The sequence below is a fragment of the Sphaeramia orbicularis genome, chromosome 16, assembly GCF_902148855.1.
Source record: "Sphaeramia orbicularis chromosome 16, fSphaOr1.1, whole genome shotgun sequence".
NCBI classification, from domain to species: domain Eukaryota; kingdom Metazoa; phylum Chordata; class Actinopteri; order Kurtiformes; family Apogonidae; genus Sphaeramia; species Sphaeramia orbicularis.
In genome coordinates, this window is record NC_043972.1 from 56,335,346 (window position 1) to 56,355,983 (window position 20,638).

Below are 20,638 nucleotides of genomic sequence, written 5' to 3' on the forward strand. Positions count from 1 at the left end.
TTAATACACATAATACCAGACTAGAACACATTACATGTCAGGGTTATTAGAGTGTAAACTTAAACAGCAATGATAATAATAATAATAATAATAATAATGATAATAATAATAATAATAATAATAATAATAATAATAATAATAATAATAAAAATAAATGGATGTCAAAGTTACAGTAAATATTAACATCCTTCTCCTGGATGCAGTAGAACGTCCTGGTATATGACATAGTCAATATTAGGATTGAATCTAAACGGTGTCAGCTTTTATTTTGAAAGGTTTCACAGGAAGTGTTAGTGTCCTGTTGTGTCTGACTTTGATTAGACTGAAGAAAAAGTTGATGCGATGCCAACGGTTCAACTGGACTAACTTTAGGTCAAACAAAGAATGCCAAGTTAGGACTGACTGAGCTGAAAACCCTTTTGGTGAATCTGGACCAGATCTGAGGTTCACTTACTGAGTCTGTGGAACACGTCCTGTTTTAAAGTGTATTCCTTGATACATGGAGTCATTACTCTTCATGGACACACAGCTGGGTCCCGGTCCAGTTCCAGTTCCAGGTCCAGGTCTGTGAACATTGATGGTACACTGGTTTTAGTGCTGAACTCTGACATTAAACTGTGGTCTTAGTGTGATTCATATCCTACTGCAGAAGAATCCAGTTTCATGTGGACGTTAAAGGAGATGCTGTTTTCTGTCAAATGTTTTCTGACTCTGCTGTGACCTCTGACCTGAGGTCACATATGGTCCTCATATGTGAGGACTCAGGGTCCAGGTCTAACATAAGAATGTGTTAAAGCTGAAACAGATCAGTGGACCCTCAGACCTAAACTCAGAATGAGCTCTATGAGTCATTTATCTGCACCTTGTATGTTCGTCCACCGAGGGTCACTCAGTGCTGTTCTGATACTGACGTTCACTTACTGAGGATCACAAACATGTCCTCTTTTAAAATCCCATGGGACCCCCATGGAGTTGTCACTCTTCATGGACACACAGCTGGGTCCAGGTCCAGGTCCAGGTCTGTGAACATTGATGGTACAGTGGTTTTAGTGCTGAACTCTTACATTGGTCTGGTTGATGCTGAACATTGTGTTAGGTAATTACACATAACACAGTGAAATCTAACTTTCTGTAACATAGTGTAGTTTAATATAAGTAACATAAATTCATGTTGTGTCATTTAATGTTACATTAATCCGACAGTTTTAATGGACTGTTTTACATGAGGTGAATATTTTAATACACATAATACCAGACTAGAACATGTCAGGGTTATTAGAGTTTAAACTTAAACAGCAATAATAATAATAATAATAATAATAATAATAATAATAATAATAATAATAATAATAATAACAATAATAATGGATGTTAAAATTACAGTAAATATTAACATCCTTCTCCTGGATGCAGTAGAACGTCCTGGTATTTGACATAGTCAATGTTAGGATATAATTTAAACAGTGTCAGCTTTTATTTTGAAAGGCTTCACAGGAAGTGTTAGTGTCCTGTTGTGTTTGACTTTTATTAGACTGAAGAAAAAGTCGATCTGGCATCGATGGTTCAACAGGACTAACTTTAGGTCGGACATAGAATGCCGAGTTAGGACTGACTGAGCTGAAAACCCTGTTGATGAATCTGGACCAAATCTGAGGTTCACTTACTGAGTCTGTGGAGCATGTCTTTTAAAAGATACTGGGAGACGCATGGAGTCATCACTCTTCATGGACACACAGCTGGGTCCAAGTCCAGGTCCAGGTCCTGTGGGGGGTCTGTGGGTGGTCTTCCAGGGAGGGGCTCCCTCCTCTCTATCATCACTCTGATCCATTCTGCTGAATCCACATCAGAACACAAACCATCAGTCTAGACCTGAATCCACACTGATTCATCCTGTACATGATAAACAGCAGCTCAATCTACTTTTATTTTGACAGGTTTGACAGGAAGTGTAAGTGTCCTATTGTGTCAGACTTTTATCTGTAGACAACGACTGAGGAAGGTCATGAACATGTTGAAGGTGCTTTATTTGACCTAAACAGCAGCTCTTTATCACCTGATCAGATTCTAGTTCATCAATAAATGACTAAACTGTGAATGTGAAAGGTCAAAGGTCAACAGTTATCAGAGTCCAGTAAAAACAACGTCATGAACCCAGACTGACTTTAAACATCAGAAACATGTGTAAAGTGTTTCCAGATCAGTTTATTGTCACAGACTCAGATCAAAGCGTCCTGATTGGATTCAAAGAGTCACAGATAAAACTCACCTGTGGACGTCGGACAGAAAAGGGTTTGTGTTCGTCACCGCTGAGCTGTTTCCAGGATCAATCTGAGTCTCACCTGTAAAGACATCAGGTGTCAACGCCTGCAGTGGGAGGAGCTCTGAACCCTCACATGACATGTTACTGGATGGTGATTGGCTCATTTGTTTGGTCGTCACATTGATGCTTTGACACAGTGTAAATGTGCAGCAGAAAACACTGTTTCTGCTTCAAATTAATCATCAATCCATTTATTATTAATTCATCTATGAATAAACAAATCAACCTGTTAATTATATACATTATTAAATCATTTCATGGACTTTAAATGAGTGTTTTTTTTCTTTATGTCAGTGACAGTTTTAGTTGATGGTAAATGTATAAACTAATACATTCTGGATCATTTTGGCCCTACATATGTCACTGTTAGATGGACAAAATCACCGATGAGGTCAACTCACATCCCTGAGGAAATCCACATGACCATGGACCTGAACATCCAAGTGGTGTTTGACCTCCCAGTGTTGTAGTCAAGACCGCACCATCTGAGACCAAGACATTTCCGAGACCAGAGGGTTCCAAGACCAAAACAAGACCAAGAATTTTATGGGTCAAGACCAAGACCACACCAATGAAAAATTACTAACAGTGAACAAAGTAAGAATTCTCTATTTTAAGACTGATTTACAGTAACAGTAACAAATAGTCTCTGCACTTTTTTCAAAGCATCACAATGCAGGAAATCTCCATTCTTAGTTTATTTTTCTGTGTCAAAAATCAAGCTTTCTTCAACCGAATAGCAGCTGTTTCATTCACAGAATTACAGCGTTAAAATGATGGGAACATAGCGCATGTGAATGAAATGCAATGACAAAACACTCAAATGTCTTCACCATCCAAAACAAACCCATGAATATATAAGGGTTATTTTTGGTCACAGTTTTTGGTTTAGTATGGTTTTGACAGCCTGAGAGCAGTTGGAATATTTTTTGTGTACTTAAAGAAAATTTCTCAGGAACAGTTAGGAATTGTTGATCTCTGTTGGTATTTTACTTTCAAATCTGACTCCAATTCTCTATCCCCTGCATTCGTTACATTGGTTATTACCTTGACCATAAAATAGACCTAAAACAGAATTTAAGAATAACAATGAATCAATCATTTAATGAATATTAATGAAACTTAGACAGATCTGTGGTCTCCCAAGGTTACAAAAAATCCGATTCCCCAGCCCACAGACATGAAGTCACCAAGGAAAGGACCCATCCCTCTGACTCCCTGTCCTCAAGAGCCCAGAGTTCTGTTTTCCCTCCTTCCCTTCTTTACACTCTTTACTTGGGGTGTTGCCTTCCTCCTCCTAACTTCAGCCAATCCCTTCACGTATCACCCCCACCAAAGCTGTCCACTTCAATCTCACCCCCCATCCTTACCACACAGACCTTACCGTCTTCTCTTTATGACTAATACAACAATAAAACAATGAACATTCCCAAACACTCCTAAAAACTAAGCTAACCCATCTATGACCCTCTGTCTGTATTTTTCCATTCTACCCCTTGAAGCCTGTAACCTTCTAATGTCAATAAGTCATACAACTTAGAGCAAATCAGCAAAATACAGGAATCATAACTATTATACAACTATTATCTAACTGCTATATTACATTCCAATTACAATATATAGTTATCATGATTATAACATATTGCATTCTAATTCTGTAATGCTTAGGTTTTTATATATTCGTCAACTGTATAATTTTAACATCTCTGTTGTATTTTGACTCGAGTAAAAAACTTGTGGTTTTGGAAACCAAACTTTAGTACTACTGAGTTCGCAGACATCACTGCTGACAGACCTTGTCCTGGTCACCGCATAATTGAGGGAGGGGGGTGGGGTGGGTGGGGGGAGTGTTGACACTTGTGTGGTGTTTCTGTATGCAGCCGTTGGTGGGGAAACCATGGGAAACAAATCAAGCAACCAAAAATGAAATGATATTGAAACGGATCCCTTTCCACTCTAATCAGTGAGCAAATAACTTAACATTAGAGGTCTCAACCGGTCCAGAGTCCACACAGTCCGAGACAAGACTGAGTCAAAATGCACCCATGACTGGTCTCAAGTACTACAGCAGTACCTCCCACTCTTTTCAACTCAAGTCCTGGTGTCAAACCCACAGGTGGATCAGACTAAACGCTGGTGTGACGGCCTCAACACCACTAAACTCTGTGACCTCTGATCTTTGGAGCAGGTTCATCCTCTGCCTTACGTTCATTCTGGATCCTGAAAGAGTCTGAATCTCAATGAAAATGATCGAATCACATCCTGAGAACACACTGAACCTACTGTGATTGGCTCCAGGGTGTGTGAATCTTTAATCCTCCAGGGTTTAAATTCAGAAAATTATTGACCTTTTGCCAATTTTGAGTTAAGCTGAAGAGGTTTGAGACATTAATACAGAAAAAAACAGATGCATGATGATTTTCAATCAGTTATTTTTCCATGTTTATCTTTTGTTGGGGGGGGGGTAAATTTACAGGGATGCAGAAGGGTTCAGGTCTACAGTCATTATCACAGTGAAAACCACAATCACATGTTACTGCTAACTGTTTTTTATGGAAACTGCTCTTTTACAGATAAGTTTTACAACATTATTGTTAAAATCTAAAGAAGTAAACTGATTTTTACTGTTTATCTTCAACGTTTCTTACTCAGAAGTCATCAAGTTAATATTTAATGTTTTAGGACAAAGGTTCGTTAATATAAGGGTTTAACAGGAGTTCCCACAGTCCTTGAATGCACAGTATTTATACCCTAAAAGTTCTATATCTTATCTTTATTTCTTATCTTTATTAAACTGGTCTAGATCTACTTCAAAACACTGTCTGCACACTACAATGCATTCACTGTACAAGTTCCATCAGTGGAACATTTATAAATCTATTGTATAAATGGACATAAAGCAACATATGTGTGTAATAACACTTTATCATATAGCCTATCTGGAAAACATTAACAAACCAGCATTTTTATCATTTGTTTTCAATTAACTTGATTAAAATACGTAAAAAATTTAGCACATTTAATCTCTGAAGCAGATAATTTCTAAAAAAAATTGTAGACCGGTGTTCTCACCTATTTGATGATCGTGTTCGGTGGTTCAGGTGTGAGACTAGGTTCAGTTCTAACCACTGTCCCGTCCACATGCCCCCCCACCCAGACTTACTTCTGGACTTTACCCAATTCTGTGACGCAGTTTAATCGGTGTCGGTTCGTGAGATCCACGGAGCTTCAGAACCTTCAGTTTCAGTTTGACCATGTGAAACCAGCCCTGACCGGACAGATGGAGGTTTCAGTCCAGACCCACAGTGAGCACCGACAACAAAGAGCCGTTAAAGGGTTAAATAGGTGAACTTTACCTTCAGATGCAGAGACCTGGACAAAAGACAATGGACGAGGAAACAAAAAAAAAAAAGAAGAAGAAAAAAGGAGAAGAAGCCTAGTTCAGGGAGGAGTTTATGAGACTGACTCACCACAAGCATGCTGTGGAACCGGATTAAATCTGAACTAAATAGAGGAAATCCAATGTACAGACACAAAAGTGCATCAAACTGTTTTGAAAAAGGCTGTGATACGATCAAGCATTTATTCAGAGTCACTACAAAGTATTGAACCAAGACATTTAGTCAAGAATTAACATCAAACTAAGTCATAGTTTGATCAGAAAACAGGTGTTAAACACTGAACTGTTTACAACAAACACTTTGGTTCAGATTTGGACTGTTACAGGAGAGAAAAAAAACCTGAACACTGTCCTGATCAGAGACTGAAAGAATGGATGTGAAGAAACTGACACAACACACAACAATTATTATTATTATTATTATAGACTCATTATTATAGACTCATTATTATAGATTTATTATTATAGACCCATTAATATAGAATCATTAATAAACATTTATTATTATAGACTCATTAATATAGACTCATTATTATTGACTCATTATTATAGACTTATTATTAAAGACTCATTATTATAGACTTGTTATTAAAGACTTATTATTATTATAGACTCAATATTATAGACTCATTAATATGGACTTATTATTATAGACTCATTAATATAGATTTATTATCATACACTCATTAATATAGACTCATTATTATAGACTTATTATTATAGACTCATTCTTATAGACTTATTATTAAAGACTTATTATTATTATAGACTCAATATTATAGACTCATTATTATAGACTCATTAATATGGACTTATTATTATAGACTCATTATTATAGACTTATTATTAAAGACTTATTATTATTATAGACTCATTATTATAGACTCATTATTAATATGGACTTATTATTATAGACTCATTAATATAGATTTATTATCATACACTCATTAATATAGACTCATTATTATAGACTTATTATTATAGACTCATTAATATAGACTCATTATTATAGACCAGTGGTTCTTAACCTGGGTTCGATGAGTCAGTCTCAGGGGTTCGGCGGAGGTCAAGACACACACTCGACAACAGCAGAAGTCACACTGATTTGCAGTAAATATTTATTATTATTGTAGCCTGATGGAAATTAGGTGATGGGTGTGTGTTAAAATGTTAAAAATGATGAATAGCATAAATACAATAAGTTCATTATTGGAATACATTAGATTAAAAATTAAAACCATTTCACTGTGGTGGTATTAAAAAAGGTCATGTCTTTGTGAAAAGGTATGTAATTTGTTGTGAGTTCATGCACTGTATTGGTTTTGTTCTTTGAACACAGTGATGTTAATGCACGGTTCATTTTGTGCACCAGTAAAACATATACCTGTGTCTTGAATTTGAAAAAAATCAGAGTTTATTTTTTAATAAAGAAGGGTTCGGTGAATGCGCATATGAAACTGGTGGGGTTCAGTACCTCCAACAAGGTTAAGAACCACTGTTATAGACTCATTATTATAGACTCATTTTTATAGACTCATTATTATAGACTCATTAATATGGACTTATTATTATAGACTCGTTAATATAGATTTATTATTTTACACTCATTATTAAAGACTTATTAATATAGACTCATTATTATAGACTCATTATTATAGACTCATTAATATGGACTTATTATTATAGACTCGTTAATATAGATTTATTATTATACACTCATTATTCTAGACTCATTAATATAGACTCATTATTCTAGACTCATTAATATAGACTCACTAATAAAGGCTTATTATTATAGACTCATTACTACAGACTTATTAATATAGACTCATTATTATAGGCTCATTATTATAGACTCATTATTATAGATTTATTATTATAGACCCATTAATATAGACTCATTAATATAGATTTATTATTATAGACTCGTTAATATAGATTTATTATTATACACTCATTATTAAAGACTCATTATTATAGACTCATTATTATAGACTCATTAATATGGACTTATTATTATAGACTCGTTAATATAGATTTATTATTATACACTCATTATTCTAGACTCATTAATATAGACTCATTATTATAGACTCATTAATAAAGGCTTAATATTATAGACTCATTATTATAAACTCAATATTATAGACTCATTATTATAGACTTATTATTATAGACTCATTTTTACAGACTCATTAATATAGACTCATTATTATAGACTTATTATTATAGACTCATTAATATAGACTTATTATTATAGACTTATTATTATATACTCATTATTATAGACTCGTTAATATAGACTTATTATTATAGACTCATTATTATAGACTGATTAATATAGACTCATTAATATAGACTTATTATTATAGACTCATTATTATAGACTCATTATTGTAGACACATTATTATAGACTCATTAATATAGACTTATTATTATAGACTCATTATTATAGACTCATTACTACAGACTTATTATTATAGGCTCATTATTATAGACTCATTATTATAGATTTATTATTATAGACTCATTATTACAGACTCATTAATATAGACTCATTATTATAGATTGATTATTAGAGACCCATTAATATAAACTCATTAATATAGATTTATTATTATAGACTCATTAATATAGACTTATTATTATAGACTTGTTATTAAAGACTCATTATTATAGACTCATTAAAGCTATACCGTATGATGTGGCATTTTTACACTTTTCTTTTGTCATCTTAAAATGCTCCTAATAAGTGTGTGACAAACTAAAATGTAAAAGAAATCTGCCAGGCATTGAAACTCAAAAATTTTTAATTCTCATATATTTCTGATAAAAGTCTGACCAATCATTTTAGTCAGTCCGAATAAAATAATTGGCCGAACCTGACTGAGCCTCCTGTCAATCATCCATTACGGCCGTCCAGCATCTGATCCGTTATCGCCGTCTCACATCTGATTTATGTCCCTCTGAATCTGATGCTTCACTCGCGCTGCTTCTCCTGTCACTGACCACAGTCTACTGTCTAGGATGTGTTTGGATAGAACTGACATGCACATGTGGAAGGGAAAAAACGGATTTATGAACAGAAACGACAACTGAGGGGAAGAAACGGGAGTCTGATGAATGAAGGATGGAGATAAAAGTCCGGAAGTCAGCTGTACTGGACTGAACAGGTCTGCATAAAGTTCAGCTTTTCTGACGGTGGGACTCATACAGGTACATGTACATGGTGTCACACATGTAAGATGATGTAGGATGATAATTGTATGGACTATGAAACCTCAAATGTCGACGGAAAATTCGCGGAGGCCGCGCGTTCACAGTGCGGGCGCCCATCCCCTGTGCACTGCAGTGAAGACCCTGACCCAGTACTGCACAGACCAGGTCTACTGATGGAACAGGAGCCGCGGGCCCACGGCAGGTGGATGATGCATCTGATTACTGAGGGAGGGGTCCGCGGACACGCCAAAAAGGAACGGACCTCCACCTCTGCTTCCTCCTCCGTTTCCATCACGCATCAGGAGAAAGGAGGAGGAGCCTCAGTGCTCAGGCAGAGGGAAGGGGGCGGGGCTTTGGAGGGAGGCGGGTTGTTCATGTTCAAACTTTTACTAAGTGCTGTGAGAAATGCCACATCGGTAGGTATAGCTTTAATATAGACTTATTATTACAGACTCATTAATATAGACTCATTAATATAGACTCATTATTACAGACTCAATATTATAGACTCATTATTATAGACTCATTCATATAGACTTATTATAGACTCATTATTTTAGACTCATTAATATAGACTTATTATAGACTCATTCTTATAGACTCATTCATATAGACTTATTATTATAGACTCAATATTATAGACTCATTATTATAGACTGGGACGAAAACCGCATTGTTCCTCCTGGATCCGAGGTTCGACTATCGGTCGGATCCTCCTCTCCAGTACCTTGGAATAGACTGTCCCCGGGAGGCTGAGGAGTGTGATCCCCCTATAGTTGGAGCACATCCTCCGGTCCCCCTTCTTAAAAAGGGGGACCACCACCCCGGTCTGCCAATCCAGGGGTACTGTCCCCGACTGCCATGCGATGTTACAGAGACGTGTCAGCCAAGACAGTCCCTGCACATCCAGAGACTTAAGGTACTCAGGGCAAATCTCATCCACCCCCGGTGCCCTGCCACCGAGGAGCTTGCCAACCACCTCGGTGACTTCAGCTTGGGTGATGGATGAGTCCACCTCTGAGACCTCAGCCTCTGCTTCCTCCAATGGAAGACGTAGCAGTGGGATTGAGGAGAACCTCGAAGTATTCCTTCCACCGTCCAACAACATCCCCAGTCGAGGTCAGCAACTCCCCACTTCCACTGTAAACAGTGTTGGTGGCACACTGCTTTCCTCTCCTGAGGCGCCGGATGGTTTGCCAGAATTTCCTTGAGGCCGACCGATAGTCCTCCTCCATGGCCTCCCCAAACTCCACCCACACCCGAGTTTTTGCCTCCACAACCACTCGGGCTGCGGCGCGCTTGGCCTTCCAGTACCCATCAGCTGCCTCGGGAGTCCCATGAGCTAACAAGGTCCGATAAGACTCCTTCTTCAGCTTGACAGCATCCCTTACCTCCGGGGTCCACCACCGGGTTCGGGGATTGCCACCACGACAGGCACCGGAGACCCTGCAGCCACAGCTCTAAGCAGCTGCTTCGACAATGGAGGTGGAGAACATGGTCCACTCGGACTCAATGTCCCCAGCCTCCCCCGGGATCTGGGAGAAGCTCTCCTGGAGGTGGGAGTTGAAGACCGCACTGACATCGGGCTCTGCCAGACGTTCCCAACAGACCCTCACAACACGTTTGGGCCTGCTGAGTCGGTCCGATTTCCTCCTTCGCCAGCGGATCCAACTCACCACCAGTTGGTGATCAGTTGACAGCTCTGCCCCTCTCTTCACCCGACTGTCCAAAATAGACGGTTGGAGGTCTGATGATACGACAGTGAAGTCGATCACCGACCTCCGGCCTAGGGTGTCCTGGTGCCAAGTGCACTTATGGACATCCCTGTGTTCAAACATGGTGTTTGTTATGGACAAACTGTGACTAGCACAGAAGTCCAATAACAAAACACCACTCGGGTTCAGATCAGGGAGGCCGTTCCTCCCCATCACCCCCCTCCAGGTCTCACTGTCGTTGCCCACGTGGGCATTGAAGTCACCCAGGAGAACAATGGAGTCCCCAGTCGGAGCACCATCCAGCACCCCTTCCAGGGACTCCAAGAAGGCCAGGTACTCTGCACTGCTGTTCGGCCCGTAGGCCGAGACAACAGTGAGGCACCTGTCCCCAACCTGAAGGCGTAGGGACGCGACCCTCTCATTCACCGGGGTGAACTCCAACACATGGCAGCTGAGCTGAGGGGCTATGAGCAAGCCCACGCCACCTCTCACCGCGGGCAACGCCAGAGAAGTGGAGAGTCCAGCCTCTTTCAAGGGGTTGGGTTCCAGAGCCCAAGCTGTGTGTGGAGGTGAGCCGACTATATCTAGACGGTATCTCTCAACCTCCCTCACAAGCTCTGGCTCCTTCCCTCCCAGCAAAGTGACATTCCATGTCCCAAGAGCTAGACTCTGCGTCCGGGGATCGGGTTGTCGGGCTCCCTGCCGTCGACTGCCACCCAATCCACAATGCACCTGGCCCCTACGATTCCCTTGGTGGGTGGTGAGTCCACCGGAGGGTGGCTGGGCGCACCCTTAGGGATAGGGTGAGGAGCTCAGTCACCAGGGAGGAACTTGGAGTAGAGCCGCTGCTCCTCCGCGTCGAGAGGCGCCAGCTGAGGTGGCTCGGGCATCTGTTTCGGATGCCTCCTGGACGCCTCCCTGGGCAGGTGTTCCAGGCATGTTCCACCGGGAGGAGATCTCGGGGAAGACCCAGGATACGTTGGAGAGACTATGTCTCTCGGCTGGCCTGGGAACACCTCGGGGTCCCCCCGGAAGAGCTGGAGGAGGTGTCTAGGGAGAGGGAAGTCTGGGTGTCCCTGCTTAGACTGTTACCCCCGCGACCCGGCCCCGGATAAAGTGGAAGATAATGGATGGATGGAATATTATAGACTCATTAATATAGACTCATTATGATAAACTCATTATTATAGACTCATTACTATAGACTCATTATAGACTCATTGTTATAGATTTATTATTATAGACCCATTAATATAGACTCATTATTATAGACTCATTTTTATAGACTCATTATTATAGATTTATTATTATAGACCCATTAATATGGACTCATTAATTTAGATTCATTATTATAGACTCATTATTACAGACTCATTAATATGAGTCATTAATATAGACTCATTTTCATAAACACAATATTATAGACTCATTATTATAGACTCATTAATATGGACTTATCATCAGAGACTCATTAATATAGATTTATTATTATAGACTCATTATTACAGACTCATTAATATAGACTCATTATTATAGATTTATTATTATAGATTTATTATTATAGACCCATTATTATAGACTCATTATTACAGACTCATTAATATAGACTCATGATTACAGACTCATTATTATAGACTCATTAATAAAGACTTATTATTATAGACTCAATATTATAGACTTATTAATATAGACTCATTATTATAGACTCATTATTATAGACTCATTAATATAGACTCATTATCATAGACTTATTAATATAGACTCATTATTATAGAGTCATTATTATAGACTCATTAATATAGACTCATTATTATAGACTCATTAATATAGACTCATTATTACAGACTCATTAATATAGACTCATTATTATAGACTGATTAATATAGACTCATTATTATAGACTCATTATTATAGACTCATTAATATAGACTCATTATTACAGACTCATTATTATAGACTCATTATTATAGACTCATTAATATAGACTTATAATTATAGACTCATTATTATAGACTCATTATTATAGACTGATTAATATAGACTCATTATTATAGACTCATTATTATAGACTCATTAATATAGACTCATTATTACAGACTCATTATTATAGACTCATTATTATAGACTCATTATTATAGACTCATTAATATAGACTCATTATTATAGACTCATTATTATAGACTCATTATTATAGACTCATTAATTTAGACTCTTTATTATAGACTCATTAATATAGACTCATTATCATAGACTTATTATTATAGACTCATTATTATAGACTCATTATTATAGACTCATTAATATAGACTCATTATTACAGACTCATTAATATAGACTCATTATTATAGACTCATTAATATAGACTCATTATTATAGACTCATTAATATAGACTCATTATTACAGACTCATTATTATAGACTCATTAATATAGACTTATTATTATAGACTCATTATTATAGACTCATTAATATAGACTCATTAATATAGACTTATTATTATAGACTCATTATTACAGACTCATTAATATAGACTCATTATTACAGACTCATTAATATAGACTCATTATTATAGACTCATTAATATAGACTCATTAATATAGACTTATTATTATAGACTCATTATTACAGACTCATTATTACAGACTCATTAATATAAACTCATTATTATAGACTTATTATTATAGACTCATTAATATAGGCTCATTAATATAGACTTATTAATATAGACTCATTATTATAGACTCATTAATATAGACTCATTATTACAGACTCATTAATATAGACTCATTATTACAGACTCATTAATATAGACTCATTATTATAGACTCATTAATATAGACTCATTATTATAGACTTATTATTATAGACTCATTATTACAGACTCATTATTACAGACTCATTAATATAGACTCATTATTATAGACTCATTAATATAGACTCATTATTATAGACTCATTATTACAGACTCATTATTATAGACTCATTATTACAGACTCATTAATATAGACTCATTATTATAGACTCATTATTACAGACTCATTATTATAGACTCATTATTACAGACTCATTAATATAGACTCATTATTATAGACTTATTATTATAGACTCATTAATATAGACTTATTATTATTGACTTATTATTATAGACTCATGAATATAGACTTATTATTATAGACTCAATATTATAGACTTATTATTATAGACTCATTAATATAGACTTATTATTATTGACTTATTATTATAGACTCATGAATATAGACTTATTATTATAGACTCATTATTATAGACTTATTATGAGTCAGTTAGGTATTGAAACCCAAACATTTTTACACATTTAAAGCAGCTCTGTGATATTATCGGGTTAAAATATGAATAAATGAAGATTTGCTTAATGAAGAAGAATAATTACAATAAGTCAAACATAATGTATATGAATACAGATCCTGTGCAACATCAATCTGTAGAAAACACATGGAAATAAAATCAATCAACAATTTAATAAATAAACTCAGTTTAACTTAGTGTCAGGACAGTAGAACTTCAACTATTTTCTCTAAAATGTAAATGGTAAATGGACTGAACTTATATAGCGCATTTTCTACACCTTGCCCAAAGCACTTAACAATTCCTCACATTCACCCATTCACCCATTCACACGCACACACATACACTCATACACCAGCAAAAACGCAACGCAAACGCAAACGCAACGCAACGCAAAAACTATTGCGATATAACGCAAAAGTATTGCGTTATAACGCAATAGTTTTACGTTTCAATGCAATCATGACAGGTGTAGTAGACCACTGTCAGGGTCCAGTGAGCCCCCTTGTGTCCATTTTATGTACTGCACTCCATGTTGAACCTCATAATAAATTGCTGCTGTTGTGGTTTTTTTGTTGTTCAATGCAGTTTATTAATGTTTTTATTAATGTTGTTGATAAAATGACCTTTTGCTGTCGCCATCTTTGGATCAGATGATTGTGATTCCTGTTTAATATTACTTCGTTCCATATACTGACGTAACCATAGAAACCATTTGGACCTGGAAGAACAAATCTGTTCCTCAAAGTGACTTAAAATAAAAAACGTAATTACAACAAGGACTAAAGTGAAACAATCCAATGTATCATCAGTTTGTGTAGTTCAACAGTTCCACATTGTGGTAAAAATCCTGCATGTAAACACTGATCAGCCTTTACACATGTTTATGGGTCATATATTTATTTTCATACTTTATAGATCAGATTCTTTCACAGACATATTTCTAAATGGTGAAGCTGAGGGTTAAATTACTTTTGTTTCCACAGATAAAATAATTGAATAATGACATGAATGAGTTGTTTGGTCAGTTTGGTGGTACAGTTGTAGTTCCCACTCCAGACCAGGTGGTGGCAGTAAGGCTCACATTCCCCTTTGTGGACCAACAGAACAACATGCAGTGGTTTGAACAGCTGCTGTGAGTTGTGCTGTAGACGCCAACCTGAGCTGTGGGTGTGGATTGTGTGTTTGTGAACATGTTGTTGAGTTGTCTCTGTTGAACGTCTGCTGAGTGAGGTGTTTGTGTTTGTACAGGACCCATGGATGGACAGACAACCACCACTGGACCACTGGGATCCTGAAGAACACTGAACCAGGACCGTTCTCAGGCAGGTTCTTCTGTCTGTGACTTTCCACTTTCCACTTTGTGTCCGTTTAATGGTGACGACCATCAGACACACTGATCCCTTCAATCACAGTCAGTCCCACTGAATCCAAACATGGCTTTAGTTCAGGAGGGGATTTATTTGTCAGGGACCAAACACAAGAACATGAATGTGACAGGAGAACAGAAGTTTTGAGCAGGTGGACACAACAGGAAAAGTCCAATCCAGTCCAAGTCTAGACATGTAGAAACACAGAGGGTTTAATCCAATCAGATCCAAGGAGCATCTGTTCAGTGACTGGAATGAATGTTTGTGGTGAAAGGACTGATGGGAGTTCTGAGGAAGTCCAGACTGAGTGAGGACAAAAAATGGACCACAGTGAAAAGAGTCCAAATGTCCCAGTGTCCTTTCACTGATGGTCAACACTATTGTGTGTCTGACACTGTTTTAGTGGAGTTGAAGAAGAACTCTGATTGAATTGGTCGACTGGAATGTGAACAAAATCAGAGCTAAACCGTGAAATCAGACACTACAGTGATTGTGTGTTCTGTGGTTTTCATCTAGTTGTGTTTGTGGTGTGTGATCTACACCCATGGATTCACCAAGGGATGGGCTTTGGAACCACTGGAATCAGACGCACATGTACAGGGGTTGGACAAAATAATGGAAACACCTTCTATGATGCCACAATGTTAGGTGTTTCCATTATTTTGTCCAACCCCTGTAGACTAGAACAGATGAACAAATCCACCATCAAGACCAGATGGATTTAATACATGTACAGCACACATGTACACAAACACACAACACAACCACACAATATAACTACACAGCACACAAACGCACTGTGGATCCTGTTTCCCACAGCATAAATCCTCCAAACAGTGGTTCAGTGAATCTGGTTTTGAAGGTGTGGAGGTGGATCAGTTTGTCAGAGGAGACTCTGTAGAAGGACACAGATCCAGCAGGACAGTCCACATACACTGATACTGTACCAGAGGAGGAGGAGGAGGAGGAGGAGGAGGAGGAGGAGGAGGACTGAGGGAGGGATGTGTATTTGCATTTATGCCAGACCCCGTATCCACCTCTATTACACTCCAGACTCCATGACTGATCATTTCCTCCAAACACACAGTCATCACTGTGCTTTTTCCTTCCGATTCCTCTGTAAGTCACTGATATTTCAACCTTTCCACTCCACTGGACCTCCCAGTAACAGCGACCAGTCAGACCAGTTGAACACATCAGCTGAGGCAAATCCTCAAATCTGTCCTGATGATCAAGATATGACTGAACCTCCTCCACATATTCCACCTTCTTGTTGTTTTCAGACAGTTTGAGATTTCTGTACGCTGTGTTTGGATCCAGGGTGAGTTCACAGAAATCTGATGGACAGAAGAAAACACAATCCAGCTGCAGTTATTGATCAGTGATCAGCTGATTGACTGACAGTCTGATCATATCACTGGGTTCAATTCAACTGTTACTGATGGAAGGATCATGCGTGAGTCTGACTCTGATCAATACTGATCAATAACAGATAAATCCAGTGTTTTATAAATGGATCTGTTATTTCTGAGCACATTTTAACCAAAAGAGAATAAAAGTGTGAAACAGATCACCTCTGATTCCCTGACTGAGATCTAATCTTTAGAACCAGTTCACCTTTATGATCATATATTGATCCTTACCATTCAAATGTTAAAAGTATGTTTCAATTTGGATCCAAACTGATTCAAACCTAAAAACACAATCCAATCCCATCAGTCATTTCTCAGTTCTTCTCGACTTAGTGTTTTTTTCTGTTTGTTCAGGTTGATGTTTCGTTGGTGCTAATGAATCTAATGCTGGATTTGTAGATTCCAATCTTCTCCACAGTGACTGACTGTTTACTAATTGGATCTAAACTCAGTACTTTTGTTCATTGAATCAGATTCTTTATCTGATGGACAATAATAGTTTGTAAAAGTGTTTTGGTGGTTTCATCTGAGTTTGTTCCTCAGACAAACTTCTCATCCTGATGAACTCTACTGGTTTTTGGATCTTCTTGGTTGTATTTGTATTCTTTGTCACACAGTGACAGTACAGACTGTAAATGTGCATAAAGACACTAGAGCTCTGATATGCACTAAACAGTCTGGGAACTGGACCTGAGGACTCACTGCTCAGAGTATGTGGGTCCATGTGGTACCAGTCCTGACCAATCAGCTATCAGCTCATCCTTCCACTAAACTGACTGTCTTCATGAACACTTTAGATGTTTAGAATGTGGAACCAGGTCCCGGTTTGGGTTCAGGTTGGTTTTAATCAATCTAATGAAATCACACTTACGTCTGCATGGACCTGGTGTCAACCATCGGACTCCAGCAGGATCTAACCTGAAAGGAGGAGGAGGGTCAGAGCAGCTGGAAACATGGACATTCCATCACTGTGATCCACTGAAGCTTTTCTGTTCACATCCACTAAATGGTTCCTTCTGAATCACTGACTGAGTCTGTTGGTCTTTGAACATGGGCTGGACCTTCATACAGGATGGATCCCAGCTCTGACAGATGGTTCCTGTCAGCTCTACCTGTTCTATCTGCCATTATCTGTGGATGCATCAGCTCAGTCCATACCTGACAGTGTCCAGTCTCCAGTGTGGATCCTCCACTAGAGCAGACAGCTCCTGTCCTGAGTCTCCTGGATGGTTGTAGCTCAGGTCTAGCAGTCTGAGATGGGACGGATTGGACTTTAGGGCTGAGACCAGAGAAGAACATCCTTCCTCTGTGATCAGACATCCTGACAATCTGCAACACAAAACATCACATCCATCAACTGAGAATGGAGATCAGTGGAGTTGGAGTCATTGAACAGAGTCTGTGAATGCATGGGACTTCACCAACATGACTTCAGTGTGTAAAGTCTATGAGTTACAGACTCTGAACACAGTTGAAGATCAGTAGAACTGGTCTGGAGTTCAACACAAACAACCACTGACAAGTTCAATCCATCCAACAACTGGAGACAAACACTGAAATGATGTGTTGTGTTCTTTGTTGAACCCTGACCTGAGAGTGTCCAGTCTGCATCCTGGACTCTTCAGTCCATCTGACAGTATCTTCACTCCTGAATCCTTCAGGTCATTGTTGCTCAGATCCAGAAGTAATAGACTACAGGACTTGGATCTGAGAACTGAGGACAGAGCTTCACAGCTTCTCTCTGACAGGTTACAGCCACTGAGTCTGGACAAGACAAAAGGGATGAGTATAAAGTTACTGATCTGGTTGAAATGATAGATCCATATTTGAGATGTTTCATCAAACTGTTTGTTCTCACAGAGCTTTGTTGGAGGCTTTGACCACTAGCAGCAGCCTCAGAAGAACCTCCTCTGAACCAGAGTATTCCTTCAGGTCAAACACATCCAGGTCTTCTTCTGATGACAGTAAGATGAAGGCCAGAGCTGACCACTGAGCAGGAGACAGTTGTTCTGTGGACAGACGTCCTGATCTCAGGTACTGTTGGATCTGATCCACCAGAGATCCGTCCTCTAGTTCATTCAGACAGTGGAACAGGTTGATGCTTCTCTCTGCAGACACATTCTCACTGATCTTCTTCTTGATGTACTTTACAGTTTTCTGGTTAGTCTTTAAGCTGCTTCCTGTTGGTTTCACCAGACTGTGTAGGAGACTCTGATTGGTCTGCAGTGATAGACCCAGGAGGAAGCGGAGGAACAGGTCCAGGTGTCCATTTGGACTCTGTAAGGCCTGGTCCACAGCGGTCTGGTAGAACTGGACAGAGGTGTCCCACAGTAGTCTAGACCAAACAGATGTTTGTTCTTCTGACAGCAGATTGACTCCAGTGTTGATGAAGGTCTGATGGACATGAAGAGCAGCCAGAAACTCCTGGACACTCAGATGGATGAAGCAGAACCTCTTGTCCTGGTACAGTCCTCTCTCCTCTTTGAAGACCTCTGTGAACACTCCTGAGTACACTGAGGCTGAGCTGATATCGATGCCACACTCTGTCAGGTCTGATTCATAGAAGATCAGGTTTCCTTTCTTCAGCTGCTCAAAGGCCAGTTTTCCCAGAGACTCAATCATCTTCCTGGTCTCTGGACTCCAGGGTGGATCGGTCTCAGATCTTCGGTCATACTTGACATTCTTCAGTTTGGCCTGAACCACCAGGAAGTGGATGTACATCTCAGTCAGGGTCTTGGGCAGTTGTCTTCTGTCTGTGGTCTTCAACACGTCCTCCAGAACTGTAGCAGTGATCCAGCAGAAGACTGGGATGTGACACATGATGTGGACGCTTCGTGACGTCTTGATGTGGGAGATGATTGTGTTGGTCTGTTCTTCATCTGTGAACCTCTTCCTGAAGTACTCCTCCTTCTGTGGGTCAGTGAACCCTCTGACCTCTGTCACCATGTCAACACAGTGAGCAGGGATCTGATTGGCTGCTGCAGGTCGTGTGGTTATCCAGAGGCGAGCAGAGGGAAGCAGGTTCCCCCTGATGAGGTTCATCAGCAGCACATCCACTGTGGTGGACTCTGTAACATCAGTCAGGATTTGAGTGTTGCTGAAGTCCAGAGGAGGTCGACACTCATCCAGACCGTCTAAGATGAACACCACCTGGAGGTCTTCAAAGATCCAGATTCCTGTTTTTTTTGTTTTAGTGAAGAAGTGATGAACCAGTTCCACCAAGCTGAACTTCTTCTGTTTCAGCACATTCAGCTCTCTGAAGGTGAATGGAAATATGAAGTGGATGTCCTGGTTGGCTTTGTCTTCAGCCCAGTCCAGACTGAACTTCTGTGTGGAGACTGTTTTCCCAATGCCGGCCACACCCTTTGTCAGCACTGTTCTGATTGGCTGATCTCTGTCAGGTGGTGTTTTAAAGATGTCTTCACATGTGATGGTTGTTGGTGGTCTGTGTGGGTTCCTGGATGCTGTTTCAATCTGTCTGACCTCATGGTCCTGGTTGACCTCTGTAGCCCCTCCCTCTGTGATGTAGAGCTCTGTGTAGATCTGGTTCAGGAGGGTTTTGCGGTGTCCTACTTTAGCGATGCCCTCAAACACACACTCAAACTTCTGCTTCAGCTTAATCTTCAGTTTTCGCCGACACTGGTCAATGCTCTCTGAGTGAAGACAAAGAAGACAATTAAGAGGATGTTCCAAACACAAATGGAAGGGGAATGTTTCCCATTTCTTCTAGTATCATATTATTATGTTACAGATTCTGTGTGTATTCAGGTACAGTCATTCATTTCCTCTCATTTGATGAGTTTATCGTTAATGTGTCTTCTCTCATATCCATGCCATTCAGCTGGAGGACATTAGAGTTGAACTGTTCAAATATGCT

At 39.0% G+C, this 20,638-nt stretch overlaps 2 protein-coding genes and 1 pseudogene across 2 annotated transcripts in view; 2 read left to right on the forward strand and 1 right to left on the reverse strand.

Annotated features, from left to right (window-relative positions):
- LOC115436284 (zinc finger protein 345-like) overlaps nt 1-20,638 on the forward strand; it is a 589,760-nt gene that overhangs the window by 320,750 nt on the left and 248,372 nt on the right. The window contains exon 2 of the mRNA XM_030159095.1: nt 14,422-14,427. The gene's annotated coding sequence lies outside the window, so the exon portion shown is untranslated. The remainder of the gene's footprint in view (nt 1-14,421; nt 14,428-20,638) is intronic.
- The window catches only part of LOC115435837 (zinc finger protein 420-like), a 363,895-nt pseudogene that overhangs the window by 125,667 nt on the left and 217,590 nt on the right, over nt 1-20,638 (forward strand).
- LOC115435836 (uncharacterized) overlaps nt 1-20,638 on the reverse strand; it is a 1,131,008-nt gene that overhangs the window by 19,381 nt on the left and 1,090,989 nt on the right. The window contains exons 6-11 of the mRNA XM_030158449.1: nt 18,790-20,414; nt 18,515-18,525; nt 2,267-2,485; nt 1,665-1,832; nt 922-1,020; nt 455-565 (exon numbers count right to left, since the gene is read on the reverse strand). Of these exons, the coding sequence (XP_030014309.1) occupies nt 455-565; nt 922-1,020; nt 1,665-1,832; nt 2,267-2,485; nt 18,515-18,525; nt 18,790-20,414 (2,233 nt within the window). The remainder of the gene's footprint in view (nt 1-454; nt 566-921; nt 1,021-1,664; nt 1,833-2,266; nt 2,486-18,514; nt 18,526-18,789; nt 20,415-20,638) is intronic.